Here is an 18,466-nt window from a genome sequence, read left to right as displayed (position 1 = left end):
TGGCCGTGGGTGTCAAAGCAGGCAACATAAACAAGGCCTATAATGCAGGTGACACGAACCAAGACTGGGACATGGGCGCAGATGAGTAAAGTGCTGAAGGCAGAGGCTCTGGAAACTGGTGCTCTGAAGGCCGGAATTCTCACGCAGGTGAAGGTTCAGGCTGTGACGAAGGCTGGGGAGCTGGCTGAGGCAGTGGCTGTGGTGATGGCTTGGGAGCTCGCTCTGTGAAGTCGCTGGACCTGGGGCAGAACAGGCCGGCACTGGAACTGATGCAGAAGGTGGAGTGCCCAGCTGAACACCCTTTGAGGCAGGAACCTTGCCTCCATCTGGAGTGTCTTTTCTTGGATGGTAGCTTGACTGAAGTGTTACAGTTGACCCCCTCGGAAGCAGAAACAGGGGCGTCTTACTGGACCTCCATGGAAACTGCCACACCATACCACACACGGAGGCAGGACACCCTGGCAGAGAGGAGACAGGAGAATCAGGCAGCTGGGGTCCGCCGCCTTAGCTTCCTGCTCCACCGCTGCCACACCCTGAGAAGAGAGGAGACATAATCTCACATGCAGCACATCCATAAGCTCACTTGCCACCCTCAGCCTCAGGTCTGGAGGGTTTGTCCACAGTTACAGAACACTTTTACTGCTACATGCACAGCTTGAACATCTTCCCTGAAAGCTGATCTGCTGGGTTCATGTTTGGCCAGATCATTCTGTTACCTTTCATGAAGAGAGGTGGACCCAAATGCAGGCAGGAGCAAGACAGAATCTAGTATTTTAATAAAGATAAAACAAATGTGCTACAGAGCCAGGATAAGAATGCGATAGAAACAAAATTACAAGAATGAAACTGAAGAAACTGAATGAAAGAACAGACTAACAAACTGACTGAGACCAAGACTGAAGGCGGCAAAAGACATCAAGAGATGAAGAATCACAAGAGAGATTAGTAACAGCATGCAATAATCTGACAATGCACAATGGAAAACAGGGAAGATGTATACTGTGGAAGAAATTGACAAATGAACAGCAGGTGATAGAAGCCAGGAGTGACATAGGAAGTAAACATAACTGAATACACAAGGGGGTAAACTCTACAAAATAAAACAGAAAGCAAAGACATTAAAGAGCAAAAAGTAAACCAGAAAACTAAAAAAAATCATATACTATACCAGAGGCTGTTTTAAAGAAAGGACAGAACATACTGCATATCTTAAGGAAGCTCAGGTCCTTCAGTGTCTGCTCCAAGATGTTTCTTCTATCAGTCTGTGGTTCAGTTCAGTCTGCTTTGCAGCATCTGTTGGGGCAGCAGCATCAGAGCCAGAGGCTCAAAGAAACTGAACAAACTGATAAAGAAGGCTGGCTCTGTGCTGCCCTGGAGCTGATTGTAAAAAGAACAATGCTGCAATATGACTAAACATCTTGAACAACACTGGGCATCCTACATAACATAGTGATGCAACAAACATTAAAGATCATTCCTGCCCAAAGCGATAATTCTACACAATTCTCTAACTGTAAATGCAGTCTGCACAGGTAAAGCCCAACTCTCAAACTGAGCTTAGACATTCAGCGCTATCTGTTGTATGTAGGAATAATCAATGTAATAGGACATGGCTTGGTCAGTCACATGTTCCAATACTTTTGCTTACATGAGAAATGGGTGGGTTCAAACAAAAGGTGCTATCTTCTAAATTGTGTTTCAGATCCAGATGGGACAACCTGGAAATAAAAGCTGAAATGTTGAGCTCCCTTCTTATATCCATCTTTTGATGTCAAACCCAAATGTTTTCAGTCTACAGCAGAAATAAAGGAATTGGCCTCACTGTTCCAATACTTTTGGAGGGGAGTATGTGTATCATGTATGTGTAGTGCAGAAATTGACCTGGGTGTAAAGCATTGATAGCATCAAATACAGTGATATGAAGCTGTCAAAAAGGAAGGACAGAGCCCCTCTCCTGTGGGAATAAGCTGATCAGCTTTCACAAAGACGACTCAGCCGATAACAGTCGGTGGCTGACAAGTTTTTACCACCAAGCCTTTTTCTACAAAAAATGTCAATGGATAACCTATTTCTCTTTGGAAACAGTAGCATAGTGTTAGGGATAATGTTCCCTCTTTTGTCAGAAATATCTTTGTAAAACATTTTGTTTAGTTGTAACAGTCAAGTTTTCACTACTTTTCTGACATGTGGCATTAAACATTCATTGAAGGGCCATTTCATATCTCAGTTTCTTCCTTTTTAAGGCAGTTTGTGGTGGATTTTACTTTGGTATTCACAACACACGTTTGATGTTACAGAGGCCAAACATCAGTCTTCAGTATTTCAGTTAGAACACATTAATCCCGAAGGTTCGAAGGCTCTTAGATTCTCACAGCTGAGCAAAAACTCGATTTAGGTATGCCTCCCATGTAGGTCATTATACAAAAAACACTAAATGTGACCAGAATTTGATTTATTCCTAATAATTTGGAGGACCTTTTCAATGCCTTGCCAGCGCCACACTTTTCTTTTAGAACAAATACCACATCCCAAATGTCAGTTAAGACATTCTCCTACTGTCAGTGTCTAAGGGAGTTTAAGAGAAAACAGATCAGTCTGGTTTTTTTTTTGCATTTATTTGAATTATGAAATGACATCGACTCAAAGGAGGAGTTGCCTCTCGCTGTGTGAGGTTAATACAGTGGGAACATAGCAGGGCAAAAAACCTTCTTTGAAACATCACAACACAACAACAAAAGCCTTATTTTAGCAATAAAAAAAAAAAAAAAGGATGAGCAAATTTAACTGAATTTCTCTTCGGGCTGTACGTATGCAACCCTGCACAAGCCAGGAAAATCTGATTGTTAAAAAAAGAAGAGAAGAAAAAGAAAGCTGGCCCTGCGCTGGCTGTCCATCACGCACCTCTAAACACCAAACTCTCCTCCTATCTCTGGTGGAAGACAGTTGCTGGTGTCCACAATCAATATATTGTAAGAATAATAGTAGAAGGAATGTTGTTGCTCACTTTGGCAGTGGACGAGTGTAAATGTTTTCTTGTTGTGCTCCTGTCTCAGGTGATCAATGTTGATGGCAGTGACAGACAGACTCTGCTAGAGGACAAGCTGCCTCATATCTTTGGTTTTACTCTGCTGGGTGATTACATCTACTGGACTGACTGGCAGAGACGCAGCATTGAGAGGGTTCACAAAGTCACGGCTGTACGAGAGATCATCATCGATCAGCTGCCAGATTTAATGGGCTTGAAAGCTACTAAAGTGACAGAGATATACGGTAAGCCTCGTTTGTTTTTTCTTGGGATTTCTCAACAGCTGTATGATATGCAAAGCAAACCTAGAAATGTGGAATTATGTGAAATACAAAGTGAAATATTCCAAAAAATATTTGTTCCTTGCCCAGGTACAAACGGCTGTGCTGTGCATAATGGTGGATGCAGCCATCTGTGTTTCTGGCGTCAACAGGCTGTCAGCTGTGCCTGTCCCATGGGGATGGAGCTCCTTTCAGACCTCCAGACCTGTGTGGTGCCTGAGGCCTTCTTGCTCTTCACCAACAGGTACGCACCTCTGAATAGGGCTGTCTGAATTATGAAGTTTTTATCATACAAATCATCACCAGTTTGTCTCTTTTAATTTCTATTCAACTAACACACTGGTAGCCTTATATTGACTTAATATTCCACATAAACCTAAAAAAGCATAAAAGACATTAGAAATCAATACAATAACGTGAATAAAATATTTTTGCCTTTTGGGTTCTATGACAGTTTTGTCAGTTTCAAGCCAAAATAAGAAGACAATTATGATGATTATGTAACCATGATCACCAATAACTGTGATTATATGATGACCTGCCAGCTGTTTCATCTTCTTGCTATCTACTAATAATTCAATTCAATTCAGTTTTATTTATATAGCGCCAAATTACAACAAATGTCATCTCAAGGCACTTAAATAATACAGTCCAATTCAAATCCAATTCAAATCCAATTGATTAATTTACAAATAATCCAATTCATTCATATAGAGTCAATTCAAAAACAATATCCTAAGGAAACCAACAGATTGCACCGAAATATGTCTTCAGTCCAATCTCCCGTCCTGAGCGTGCCAGGGAAACACAAGTTAATAACCACAATAATGTCACATGTACATAATATCATTTGAGAAATTAAACAGGGGGGAAAAGAGAGCAAAGTGAGGAAAGATGTGACAGATGAGGCCCCCCAGCAGTCTAAGCCTATAGCAGCTTAACTATGGGATGTTTCAGGATCACCTGAGCCATCCCTAACTATAAGCTTTATCAAAAAGAAAAGTTTTAAGCCTAATCTTAAAAGTGGAAAGGGTGTCTGCTTCCTGGACATTTACTGGCAGCTTATTCCACAAGAGAGGGGCCTGATAACTGAAGGCTCTACCTCCCATTCTACTTTTAGAAACTCTGGGAACAACAAGTAAACCTGCAGTTTGGGAGCAAAGTGCTCTGTTAGGAAAATATCTTACAATGAGATCTTTAAGATATGATGGAGCTCGCTCATTAAGAGCTTTATATGTGAGGAGAAGAATCTTAAATTCTATTCTGAATTTAACAGGGAGCCAATGAAGAGAAGCTAAAACTGGAGAAACATGATCTCTCCTGTTAGTTCTCATCAGAACTCTGGCTGCAGCATTTTGGATCAGCTGGAGGCTTTTCAGAGAATCTGTGGGACAGCCCAATAATAAGGAATTACAGTAGTACAATCCTGAAGTAACAAATGCATGGACTAGTTTCTCTGCATCACCCTGAGACAGGATGTTCCTGATTTTGGCAATATTATGAAGGTGAAAGAAGGCAGTCCTAGAAACCTGTTTTACATGTGCATCAAATGATAAATTCTGGTCAAAAATAATTCTGGTCCAAACACTATCTAGAGTAACTATATAACTAGACAGTTTCTCCCTGAAGTGCTCAGGCCCAAAGAGAACAACTTCAGTTTTGTCTGAATTTAAAAGCAGACAGTTCTGAGTCATCCAGGTCTTTATGTCTTTAAGACATACTTGTAGTCTGACCAACCTATTGGTTTCATCTGGTTTCATAGATAAGTACAGCTGAGTATCATCAGCATAACAATGGAAATTTATGCCATGCTGTCTGATAATGTTACCTAATGGAAGCATGTATAAAGTAAAAAGAATTGGTCCAAGCACAGAAACCTGAGGAACTCCGTGACTTACTCTGGTGTGTGAGGAAGATTCTTCATTTACAAGAACAAACTGGAATCTATCAGATAAATATGACTTAAACCATGACTTGTTTTGTTTGTATAAAATTAGAATAATTTCTAATCTGATAATACGATTTTTTTCTAAAATTGATAGTCACAACATTTGTAAATAAAGCAACATTTAAGCACATTATTGCGCACCAATGCTTGTTGTAGATGATGGAGAGACTAAAGAGTACTGCATGGCTCTAGATTTGTCTTTATTTCATTAGTTGTGTCAGTAATAACGTTTTGACTGGACTTTGATTTGATCTCAAAATAGCTCGAGCTCAGATGCTCAGTTATGGTGTTATGTTCTAACTTACACTTATTATTAAAAACTGAAAATCTTTGATTTTCTCATTTCTCTTTCTTCTCAGGGACAGCATTAGAAGCATTTCTTTGGGTACTAACAGCAATGACGTGGCCATTCCTCTGACAGGAGTGAAAGAGGCCTCTGCCCTTGATTTTGATGTCTCTGAAAGGAGAATATACTGGACGGACATACAGGCCAAGGTAGGCCGGGCTCCAAAGATACATTTGGATTTGAATTCAGGTTCTGTCAAAAGAAGAAAAAACAAACACAATTATTAAATCTAATTAAATCGGTGATTTTATTCATTTTTTTAATTGGTGGGGAAGGCTCTCTTCTTTATTTATTCTCAGATCTTTATTTTGAATTTCAGCCTCAAATTGAACAGAAGTATTTTAATATTTGTTGTCCCCTCACTCTCTCCCTTGTACTCCTCTCCCTCCCCCTCAGACAATCAGCAGAGCTTACATGAATGGCAGTTCTGTAGAATATGTTATCGAGTTTGGACTGGACTACCCAGAGGGCATGGCAGTTGATTGGATGGGCCGCAACATCTACTGGGCAGATACAGGAACTAACCGCATTGAGGTGGCCCGGTTGGATGGCCAGTACCGACAGGTTCTGGTCTGCAAGGACCTCGATAACCCACGCTCATTGGATAACCCACGTTCTCTAGCACTAGACCCAGCCAATGGGTAAGATCACAACCAGTAGAAACTAAATTCTTGACTACTCTTAAATGTAGTCAGCATGATCATTAGTAGCCTTTCATTCATCTAATATTGCACGTCTGACATAAACAAGTATCAAAAGACCGACATATGGGATAACAAGTGTAGCAAGTTTTAAAGTGTTCTTACTATTAAATGAAATGCAGCTCTTTATGGGGCACCATTCCTTTGGTAAAGGAAAAATAAATCATTAATATTAAAATTAATCTTAATCAGTCTCAAAGTGCTACTTCACGGTTCTCGCTTGAATTGACTGAAATTACTTAAAGAAGCATTCAACAACGACTTGTTAAATATATATGAACTATTTATTGAAAGATGTAACCAAAACATGAACTTTAAAGTCCAAACAGGAGAAATGTGTTGACTATCTATGGTGTTATATGGAGCACTTTATGGTTTGTGAAAGGGGCAATAGAATAGAATAGAATAGAAAAATACTTTATTCATACCCAGTGGGGGAAATTCAAAATTAATCAAGTAGCTCAAAAATGTTCTTTTTTAGATAATTGATTGTACATTAGGACAATAACAACAATAATAATAAATAACTAAATACATAAATAGATACATTTGATAAACAGTCACTATTGAAAAGCCTTGTGGCTGTGGGGACAAAGGACCTCCTGAATCTCTCAGTTCTGCAGCTTCTCCTCTGACCTTCCAGGATGCTGTGGAGATGATGGTTATTGTTCTCCAAAACAGAATATAATTTCCTCCTCATCAGTTGCTCCACCACAGCACTGAGAGGGTCCAGCCTTCTGCCTACACCAGAACTGGCCTTTTTCACCAGTTTTTCCAGGCGCCTACAGTTTTTGTCTGTAGTGCAGCTCCCCAGCTGACAACAGCATAGAACAGGGCACTCTCAATGATAGTGTGATAAAACATGCACATCATATCACTGCAGACAGTGAAGGACCTGAGACGTCTCAGGAAGAAGAGACGTCTCTGGCCCCTCCTGTACTCTGCTTCTATGTTGGCAGACCACTCCAGTTTATTATCCAGGACCACCCCCAGGTATTTGCAGGTCTGAACAGTCTCTATCTCCCCTCCATCAATACAGACTGACTGGTATGGAGTTTTAGATCTCCTGAAGTCCACCACCAGCTCTTTGGTCTTGGTAGTGTTCAGGAGTTCCTTTTGGTCCAGCCATAGAAGGACTCCACAAGGTCCCTGTACTTCTCCTGTCCACCGCACACACGTCACAACAGCCGTATTATCAGAATACTTCTGTATGTGGCAGGACTCTGAGTTGTACCTGAAGTCCAATGTGTACAGGGTGAAAAGAAAAGGAGCCAAAACGGTACCCTGCGGAGCCCCAGTACTGCATGGCTTTAACCTGATTGGCTCAGTTTCAGGACATTTAGCGGCTCTTTTCCTAGCAGCATAGCCCAGGATCACTTCTCCTGTTAAGTCCATGATCATGGCTTCCCACTGACTCAAAAAGGGTATTTCTGAGTATAGGTTTGAGCTTGGAACAAGGTAAAACGGTTGGGTTAGTGTGAGGGTAGTTGTGTGGATGGTTTGGTTAATCAGTTTGAAAAACCAGATTGTTTTCCTTATTTTTCTGTTTACTTAGAAACAAATAGTGAATTATATTAGAAATAAACATAACTGTGTTATTTTACTAAAGTGGAAGGATGTATTTGATGATCATTACCAGTTATGGTAAAAAGGGGGAAAACATTAATGCTAACACAAAGGGAACGTACAAGCTCTCGGCCTGTTGTTGTCTTCAAGCCTTCACAATCAGTTTTTTTTAAGGTTTTTTAAGGATTAATTAAATTCAAGTAATGTTTCCAAATAACAAAGATGATATTGTTATTTTTGTTTTATTTCAAACAATGACTTAAAATGTATTCAGGAATGCTTCATGTAGTTGACCAGTATTTAAAGATAGCTGGTATTCACTGATACCAAGCAAAGTTCCTAGCTTTTCTTTCTTTGGGTTTTATTTTTATTTTCAATGTGATTAACCAAAGCAGCCAACAGATGACGCCAGAACTTGTCTTGGTGTAACAAGTAGGGGCGGGGCCGAGAGAAGGAGGTGAGGAGTTGACGTCACTGGTGGCGAATTTTAGCACTGCCCACCAGTAGTCGTTCACGACTTCAGGGATTCTATCTCAGTTCCCCTTCGGAGCGATGAAGTCAACTTCTCTCGTACAAATACTACGCACAGGGAATGGCGCAGCTGCCTTTTGCACCTTCTTTTCACGGCACTCAAGCTTTGAGAACACAAGACAAGCAGCTTTGCCAAACTCTGCTCTTTCACAATGCTCAGAGACACGGCGGTCCCGGTTCAGAGTTCTTTCCTTTTAGAGCCACCTTAATGATAATAATAACTGCTAGAATCACCAACTCAAATGTTCTACAACCCACTGGTGCCATTATTATTCCCCTCAGCGCTTGTAAGTCTTTTAACTGTACTTACTTTTTCTTTCAAGCTGGGTCCAACAAGCACAGCAGGTTCCAAAAAGATGGACAGCTTATTAGTGGTTTTCAATATTTCCTGAAAGCAAAGTGTTTTTAGTTAAAGGCCTACCAAATACTGCGCCACTGAGTGAGCTCTCTGTATAGTGTACCTCAGTGTTTTACTGAAACATTGCTACCTGCCCACCCAAATCCTAAAGAGTGGTTCGTTGCCAGAAAATGTGCATAGTAAAAATGTTGGTTTGTGTCAGAGACCTGTAAAAGTCTCTCATCCTGTTTTCAGGATGTCGTCACCCACATCTGTAAGCAGGTTTTCTGGAGGTGTATGGTGTCATTTCACAATAATATAACCATGCTAAGACATCAACAAGGACAACTAAGTTCTTGTGTTCTTTCATTCATCTTAGTGAAACAAATGCTGCATCAGAATGAAACAACCATAAGCATAACTTCTGAGATAAGTTGCTCATGTGCATTTTGTCTCTGCAGCTACATGTACTGGACAGAATGGGGAGGTCGACCACGTATAGCCAGAGCCTACATGGATGGCAGCACCATCACTACTTTGGTGGACAAAGTGGGGCGCGCCAACGGACTGACCATTGACTATGTGGACCATCGACTCTACTGGACTGATCTGGACACATGTATGATTGAAAGCACCAACATGCAAGGTTTGTTCTCACATCGCCACATGCATGGCCATTACCATATTAACACAAGTCATGAAGCAAATCTTTTAATAAAGAATGAAGAAATTGTCCCCATTTCTACTGTCTGCAGTACGCAGCTAGTCTGCGACCCCCCCCCCCCCCCCCCCCAGCTCTTCTCTTTTTGAAGCTGTAATGTGTGCTGCAGTCAGCAGTTTTTGAAAGGACACTGCTGTAGTTATGATGATGATATTACACTACATATCAAATGTACACTTTGCTGATAGTTGCAGCTTTGTTTTATGTTTGATGATCACATGGTTAATGATAAGATGAGCAGCTGTATAAAGAATGATATCTCTGGCAGGTCTTCAGAGGGAGATCATAGTGGATGACCTCCCCCACCCCTTCGGCCTCACTCAGTACAGGGACTTTATCTATTGGACAGATTTTAACCTGCGGAGTATTGAACGGGCAGACAAACGCAGCGGCCTCAACCGCACTGTGGTACTTCAGGTATGGAATCAGTTAAAGTTGTGGGCCAAGTGTCTAATAATATAATCAAAATGCATTCTTACTGTTATTGTGCTTTCTTTTGTTAACCATGGTTAAAGGCAGGCAGGTTACATGATTCTGCGCTATATCAATCACTGTCTCCAGACGAGATGTCACCAGTCACAGCATATTGTAATTATGGTATCACTCTGTTCACAGGGTCAGCTGGAGCTGATGCTGGACATCCTGGTGTTCCACTCCTCGCGTCAGGATGGCACCAACGACTGCTCACATAACAACGGAAACTGTGCCCACCTCTGCTTGGCTACCCCAGCCGGCGCCCAGTGCCGCTGTGCCTCCCACTACACCCTAAACCCAGATGGAAGAAACTGCAGCTGTGAGTAGAGAGCTGCTGGGACTAAGATAGAAGCACGCACATGCATGGGGAACAAAAAATAAACTGACCCCATTTCCTGAAAAGTTTGAGCATTTTCCAAAATGCAACAAACATTTAAATTTTTTAATCATTTGAACCTTTATTTCAAATCAAATCTTATTTATTTATAAAGCACATTTAAAACAACCCCAATGAGCATATATATAAGCAGAGGCAGATTAAAAGCATTTAAGAGCATTTAAAACCTAGTTAAACCTAATGACTCCCTTAAAAAGTAAGAAATGAAACAATGCTTAAGAGTGTTAAAAGCACTTAAAGGCCAAGGAGAACAAAAATGTCTTCAGCTGTAGAGGATGCATTTAATTACTGTAGAAGGCTGTACCACAGCTTTGGAGCTGCCACTGCAAACACTCAATCTTCCTTATGAGCAAATGTTGATCAAAGAACAGCTAAAAGCAGTTTTCAGAGGATCTAAGAAGCCTGGAGTTTGAGGAAGGGCAGAGGAGTGAGATGTACAGTATATTCAGGTGTACGTAAAGCTTTAAAGACATACAAGAGAATTTTCTGTGTTTACTCGGGAGCCCGTGATGTGAGGGGGTGATACTTTGTCTTTTTCTGATAAACAGACCCGAGTCCAAAGAAATGATTTCAGTGTCTCCACTGACCAACGGGATTGTATTTAGAAAATAAAATCAAAAGTTGAATCTGATGCAGCAACACACTCAGTAAAAGTTGTTCCAGAGCAGGTATCTCAATCTCTGGTCCTCGAGGGCAGCTGTCCTGCAGGTTTCAGATGTTCAGCCCTGCTTCAGGACACCTGTCACCACACAGTCATGTTTCCCATTGTGCTCCATCAGCTTCCTTTTAATGACACGGGAAAAGACGTCACCTTGATGGTAGCGTCTGTCTCTCCAGAACTCCAACATCCATCAGTGGTACCTTCACACAGATGAAGCCATCCATGCCATGGACACTGATGCAGCCCCATACCATCACAGACGCTGGCTTTAAACCTTTCTCTAATAACAGCCTGGATGCTCTTTCTCGTCTTTATAGAAGCCGACGTCAGTTTTTCCCAGAAGCAGCTGAAACGTGGACTCATCTGACCACAGAACACGTGTCCACTGTCCATATGAGATGAGCTGGTGTCCAGAGAAATCTTTTTTCACAATATTCTGCTCTGTAGATGCTGAAAGTGCAAAGTTCTTTATAATCTTACTCTGAGAAGTATTTCCTGAACTTATTGATGATTCTCTGATGGAGTTTGGCACGAAGTGGTGAGCCACGACCAATCCTTGTTCCACCACCTTTGGTGGATGCTCCTTTTATACCCAATCCTGACACCAGCTGTATCTCAGGAGGAAGAGCAGTCACCCATCAATCGGAAGGTCGGTGGTTCGACTCCGGCTTCCCCGGGCTACATCTCGTAGGCAACGTCCTTCCCACGTTGCCTACGAAAGTGTATGAATGTGTGTATGAATGGTTAGAAAGTACGTAGTGCTTTATGAGTGTGTGTGAATGGGTGAATGTGGCATGTAGTGTTAGAAGCGCTTTGAGTGGTCAGTTAGACTAGAAAAGCACTATACAAGTACAGTCCAATTACCATTTACACCCTCACCTGTCAGCAGGTAATTTGCTGATTGGAGAATCTTCCAGAATGCTGGTACTGTAGAGTCTATAAACTTTCTTTGACTCCAGAACAACTTTTACTGAGTGTTGCTGCATCAGACTCTGGATTTATATCTATATTCCAAATTAAATGAAGCTGGTCAGTGAGGAGGCTGAAAATTATTTATTTGGACTCACGTCTATTAAAGCTTCAAACCAATTAACTGTTCTGCTGCTCTTACTTTATATTTTACATATATACTGTTCACATTCATTCATTATTTCCATTTGTATCATCCTTTTTGTTGTCAGTTTGCAGTCAGGCTACATCAGTGCAACTCAAAACATCATTTACTATATAAGTTCAACTTCAAATTCCTACATTGTAGGTGGTACAGGGCTTTTGATGTTAAATATCTGTGCAGGGAGTGTTGGCTTTCATTGATAGTAGGATGAAAGCAACTGTAAAGTAATTATGGATAAATATGATAAACAGAACTTTAGACACATCGGCTGAACTCCAAAGCTTGGAGTTTGGACACATGGGATCGTGACTTGTTTTGTAACATTGGAACTGGGAAGTCGGAGTTGATGAGTATCTGAGCCGAAAGAGGAGGTATTAACAGAAGTCACATCAAATGCGTGTAAAGGAAGACTGACATTGTGTTCTGACCAATGACAGTTGTCATTCAGCTTATGTTGCCACAGGAAGGCTGAACCAGCTGAACCAGAAGCTGTGTGAGTTACTGAAAAGGGACTACCGTGGCTTTTTTTTTTTAACGGGACAAGGCACAACCATCATGTGAAAGACCTTTTAAGTATGTGCACAGGAGAGTGTTTGGATACTTGATGTGTAATGCTCTTGGCCCCTTCTACTGCCACAGCTTGTCACAGCTTTCACTAAGGAACAGGAACAGGATACAAATGAGCAGGTTAAAGGTAAATGCTGAGCTCTGATAACTGCTGCACAGCAGTTATCAGCATGGGATTATTGATCAGCACTGTTTCAGGTTTTATCTGATCTGATGGGATGATGCGTGTGTGTTTGTTTAGACTTGTTGTTCTGTTGTTTGTTTTTCTATTGCACAATTTGCGTTTAGCAAAGATTAGCTCTCTTTTAGCCAGGGAGAACACAGTGGCCCCTAATCAAACTCTGCTCCATTCCCTCATGCTCCCACACCTTCTCACCCTCCATCTCTGTGTCTGCAGCTCCTTCGAGTTTCCTGCTCTTCAGTCAGAAGGCCAGCATCAGTAGGATGGTTTTAGGAGAGCAGAGCCCTGATATGATCCTGCCCATTCATGTCATGAAGAACGTCCGAGCTGTCAGCTATGACCCCCTCGACCGGCTTGTGTACTGGCTGGATGGACGACAGTACATACGAAGGGCCAGAGACGATGGAGTCATGGTAAACCTCACTCTGATCCAGGCACTGACAGCTCATTAGGCATATACCAAAAGTTGATTGTGATAAAATATCAAATGAGTCAAAAGTAGTAATTTGTTGTGGTTGCCTCCAGTCTTCAATGATAGTGAGCAGCACTGCTCAACCAGTGGATAACCAGATTCATGACCTGAGCTTGGACCCTTATAGTCGCCACATCTACTGGACATGTGAGACCAACAACACTATCAACGTCCAGAGGATGGACGGTTACAATGTAGGTGTGGTTGTCAAGGACAACATCGACAAGCCAAGGGCCATCGTGGTCAACGCTGAAAAAGGGTGAGTTCATTTGTTTTTCAGTGGCTGCAGTTCTCAGTCTGTAAGTTACATTATGCTAGGTCAATAAAACCCTTTAACTGCCCGCTCAACCATTTCGTAGAGCACATGTTGAGTCACTATATCTAATTGAGGTGAGTGTTGAAATCAATTCAACCTGATTGAGCTCTCGCTACTGAGGTATGTTATGCCAAAAAAATACATTAGATGATACTGCTTTTTTAAATAGTAGGCGTTTCCATTTCCCCTCAAACAAGGAAGTGAAAGGCAGGAAAATCTTGTTTTTGGTGAAATTTTGAAAGGTATATATATATATATTTTTTTTTTTTAAATCACGTGTTCAAAATATTGACGTCCGCTTAATACACTGTCAGACTTTTAAATTTGAATCAGTTTAGACCTGGTTTTCCCCATAATTTAAAGTGAGTTTTATATTATATTTCTAATGACCTAATATGGCCAATTATACCTATTGTATCCCTTTCCCCAGGCTGACAGGATGGTCCTCGATGACCAAGACTTCAGTATATTGTAGTGCCAATATGTATCTGAATATACTGCTTAAACTTTTGCATACATAGCTTTACAAATGTTGTTTATTAGCGATGATGTGAAGATGATGAAGGGATTTCCGTACACTTACAGCGTTTCTTACATTTCGATCTTGCAGTAAATTCAGCCAGCCTAGGTCTCATTTTATTCGCTCCACCCTGTCCAAACTGTGTTAGTTTAGCTCAGAACAGAACTGCTACTAGTGTGTGGTGTCTGTAGCTGTTTATCTGTTAGAGCACCTATTTAATGATAATTATTATTCTCTTTTATCCCTGACCATTTTAATCTGTTTTGATTAATTCATCCATGTCTCCTTATTTATTGTCGAATGTATATATGTTTATTTATTTATTGTCAGTGCTAAACTGCACTGATCTCCAAACGGTGGATGTGTGAAACACAATTTTGTTTTTATGTGATGCATAAGAATGACAAATAAAACCTCTTTATTTTCTTTGTTTATATATTAGCTGTCCGTGAGTACATCCTCCTGTAAATATAACTATTCCGGCTCTCTCCATTAGCCTCGGTGCTCTGATTCGATGCAGAAGATGTCAGTGGGCAGTGATCTTTCAGGGTGCGCTGTTGTTCATCCAAAACAAACTTATTTCTCCGTTGCCTGCGTGTATTTCCTTTATAGCGTGTTTCAGCAGCGAAGCCGGAACAAAAGCAAATTAAAAAGAAGCCTATTGTGATTAACGGGACGGTTACAGAAGCTACAGCGATAGTAGCATCCTTAGTAACCACCATAGCAACGTTTGAAACAAAAATAAACTTTACAAGTTAATAACTAACACACTAAAGCTTGTACATTCCCTGATGGAAGATTGTAAAAATTTAAATAAAAGTTTTCGCTTTCAACAATGTATTATATTTATATGGATATTCGTAGGATTATGCACGAAAGTCTGCGCATAACTTTTTGTACGTTTTCATACGAACTGTGGAAGAGAACAGCCTGCCAACTTTGTTATGAGGGGGGGCTAATCCCCTTAGTGTTGGGCTTTTTACATCACAGCCCAAAACTAATTCAACTGTTTAGCTCGCAGTGAATCGGTACCACGTCGAACAGTGAATCAGTACCACGTCGAACAGTGAATCGGTACCACGTCGAACAGTGAATCGGTACCACGTCGAACAGTGAATCGGTACCACGTCGAACAGTGAATTGGATCTTTACAGCTCTGTATGCAGCACTCTTTACTCTTTACTGCTGTGGTGATATTCTTGTTATTATCTGTTAGTACTATTATTATCATTACCGATATTATTATCAGCATTAATATTGTTAATACGTTTTTTTTGGCAGTAGTGCCCTTTATTCAAAAGTTGCTTGACAGACGGGGATGACATGCAGCAAAGGGGCAGCGGTGAGACTCCAGCTATACTGAGGCGCTTCAGGCTCTGTAGGTGGGGGTCCAGCTCAACCAGCTGAGCTAACTGGTGCCCCACCAACCGCATAATCAGTGTGTTAGTGCGACTGTTGGAAATTCAATTTTGTGCTACTTCAGTCAGTCTGACATGTTCACGTTTATTTTAAATTCGGATTTTAGTCAGGCTAACACAGTTTTCTAATATTTTCAAACATTTTTAAACATACTGATTGAGATTTCAAATCTGTAACATCCAGATGCAGTTGTCATGGATTGTGTTAATGTTAGGGTATGTTTGTCTCTGCAGGTACATGTATTTTACCACAGTGCAGGAGCGTTCAGCTAAGATTGAAGGAGCTAGCCTGGATGGAACAGAAAGGGAGTCTTTGTTCACCACTGGTCTGATTAGACCAGTAGCTCTGGCTCTGGACAACAAGCTGGGAAAACTGTTCTGGGTCGATGCCGACCTCAAACGAATTGAGAGCAGTGACTTGACGGGTGAGTTATCATAAACTCAAACTCAAGTCAGGCTTTTTCATGAAATAATAATGCACATTTGGATTGAATAAATATACAAATAGAAGCACCAGCAGATGTATGATATACAATAAACATCTAAAGTGACTACATGTGTGATGCTAAAAGCTCATAGGAAAAGCAAATCATTGTCCCACACTGCATGTACTGTATAGCACTGTGCTGCGTCCTGCTGTTCGTACCACCACATACATGTCAGAGGAGGGAAAGATTCATATGGACAGGGTTTTAATACACATCCTTGCGCAAATGATCGTGTGGTATCAACTCTTAGTTGTTAGGCCTGAGCTTTCATGCTCAAGACTATGACCCACCAACGACATTTGTAGGGAAAAAGCTAAACAAAGAAGGGAAAAAGCAATTGGGAAAAGGGTAAAGCAAAAATCCAAAGTAATAGGAAAAGCATCAGCGAATAAACACAAGCAAAGTCAGTATGAAATGGCAATTGAAGGAAGGTCTCCAGCACTGAGGCCCTCCTTGTTTAAAACAGAAATGTAGAACTGTAGAATGTAATAAGTTACATTAACACAGATCTTTTGGTTTGGTTTCCAGCAATTTTTTCTCAATGAAATGCAAGAAATGGAAATTCTAGTAAGTTGCTGGAAGTGACTGGTAAATGGACTGTACTTATATGAGCTTAACCGACCACTCAAAGCGCTTTTACACTCCAAACCATCCACCCATACACTCAGACAGCAGCTCTTAGTCTGCGGGGACATACACATTCATACGCTGATAGATGCATTGGTCGGTAGGCAACATGGAGTTTAGCGTCTTGCCCAAGAATGCTTCAGCATGTGGGCAGAGGAAGCAAGGAATCGAAGCGCCGACCTTTCTATTGGCAGGTTTCGATTGAGTGCTCCTCCTTCTGAGCTGCTGCCGCCCCGGTGCAACACGATAATGCAGTAAACATTGCAAGGATTAGAAACAAGAAGGAAACAGGTCATCAGTCCTCCTGAGTTCTAAGTGTATACGGCACCACTCACAGACATCATCCTATAACATGACTGTGGTACACCGTCAGTCATTGTTTTCTCGTGATTAACCTGTGTGTATTTCTAACAACTGTAATGTCGATGGGGTCAGAGTGAGTTCCTCTTTCCATATTTGAAATGCAGCCCTCCATCCACAGCAATCAAAGTAGAAATTCTTTCCCTACCAGGGGCCAATCGTATTGTCCTCCAAGATTCCAACATTCTTCAGCCAATGGGATTGACGGTTCTTGGGGATCATCTGTACTGGATTGACAGGCAGCAGCAGATGATTGAAAGGGTTGACAAACTGACTGGCGATGGTCGCACGCGCATTCAGGGACGGATCTCTTACTTGACATCCATCCATGCTGTGGAAGAGATGGACCCACAGGACTTTGGTACAGACTTTGTCACACTGTCAACACACTGTATTGTTTAGGGCCTTTAATTATACCTCTAAATTCATGACTGATTCTTCTATCCAGCATCCCACCCTTGTTCCCGTGACAACGGAGGCTGTTCTCACATCTGCATTGCAAAGGGTGACGGAACACCTCGCTGCTCCTGTCCGATGCACCAGGTGTTACTGCAGGACCTGCTGCACTGTGGAGGTGAACCCACAGCAAATGTAGTCCTAATTTGTATGTGGAGACAGTCTGAAGGAATTTAGGAGAAGCTTTTACATTCAAAGTGAATTTGAAGTGTAATATAATACTGAGTAGCTACTGTGTAGCAAAATGTGTTTTAATGTCTTTGTTTTGTGCTGCCATCTGTCTGATGCTGTCCTCTGTCCTCCACACTCTGACAGCTCTTACTGTATGTTGAAGGTCTCTTGAAGTCCAGTATTCACTCCATTTAACATTTATTGTAACATGTCTCTCTGCCTCTTTGTGCTTTTTCTCTTAAACTATGTTATGTTGCCTCCCGTGTCTCTCTCAGAGCCTCCTACCTGCTCCACAGAGCAGTTCACCTGCTCCACGGGAGAAATCGACTGTATTCCTATGGCCTGGCGTTGTGACGGCTTCTCTGAATGCGAAGACAGCAGTGATGAAGACAACTGCCCCATCTGTTCTTCCTTCCAGTTCCAGTGTGATGAAGGAAGCTGCATTGATGCTCAGAGCCGCTGTAATGGTGAACCTGACTGTGCCGATAAGTCTGATGAGCAGGACTGTGAAAGTAGGTTTACTAATTCAATTTGGGCTCAGTTGGCGTGCAGCTGTTGGTAGCTTCCATCTCCCCATCGCATTTCTGTGTCTTATGTGTAAAATAAAGTTCAAAATTTGTGTTTGATAAGGCACAAGACTATCTGTCTGTATCTGTGATGAGTCAACATAGTTTTACCCTGCCTATAACAGATTCATGATGTCATATTAAGAATTTATATGCTCCTGTCAGGTGGGCTGGTGTGGAGAATTTAGTCATGGCTGAAGACTTTCTCATTTTCAGAGAATT

General features: G+C 41.4%; 1 protein-coding gene across 1 annotated transcript in view; it reads left to right on the top strand.

The window, feature by feature from the left end:
- lrp5 (low density lipoprotein receptor-related protein 5) overlaps nucleotides 1–18,466 on the top strand; it is a 62,754-nt gene that overhangs the window by 34,531 nt on the left and 9,757 nt on the right. The window contains exons 12-24 of the mRNA XM_072386549.1: nucleotides 3,054–3,270; nucleotides 3,397–3,550; nucleotides 5,614–5,749; nucleotides 5,997–6,241; nucleotides 9,197–9,381; nucleotides 9,725–9,873; nucleotides 10,072–10,249; nucleotides 13,067–13,263; nucleotides 13,376–13,581; nucleotides 15,811–16,001; nucleotides 17,203–17,412; nucleotides 17,500–17,625; nucleotides 17,954–18,190. Of these exons, the coding sequence (XP_072242650.1) occupies nucleotides 3,054–3,270; nucleotides 3,397–3,550; nucleotides 5,614–5,749; nucleotides 5,997–6,241; nucleotides 9,197–9,381; nucleotides 9,725–9,873; nucleotides 10,072–10,249; nucleotides 13,067–13,263; nucleotides 13,376–13,581; nucleotides 15,811–16,001; nucleotides 17,203–17,412; nucleotides 17,500–17,625; nucleotides 17,954–18,190 (2,431 nt within the window). The remainder of the gene's footprint in view (nucleotides 1–3,053; nucleotides 3,271–3,396; nucleotides 3,551–5,613; nucleotides 5,750–5,996; nucleotides 6,242–9,196; nucleotides 9,382–9,724; nucleotides 9,874–10,071; nucleotides 10,250–13,066; nucleotides 13,264–13,375; nucleotides 13,582–15,810; nucleotides 16,002–17,202; nucleotides 17,413–17,499; nucleotides 17,626–17,953; nucleotides 18,191–18,466) is intronic.

This window comes from Leuresthes tenuis, unplaced genomic scaffold, assembly GCF_036924035.1.
Source record: "Leuresthes tenuis unplaced genomic scaffold, fLeuTen1.0.hap1 SCAF_5, whole genome shotgun sequence".
In the NCBI taxonomy this organism is placed as follows: Eukaryota; Metazoa; Chordata; class Actinopteri; order Atheriniformes; family Atherinopsidae; genus Leuresthes; species Leuresthes tenuis.
The sequence above is the reverse complement of the archived record's forward strand: the minus strand, read 5'-3'. Positions and strand labels throughout refer to the sequence as shown.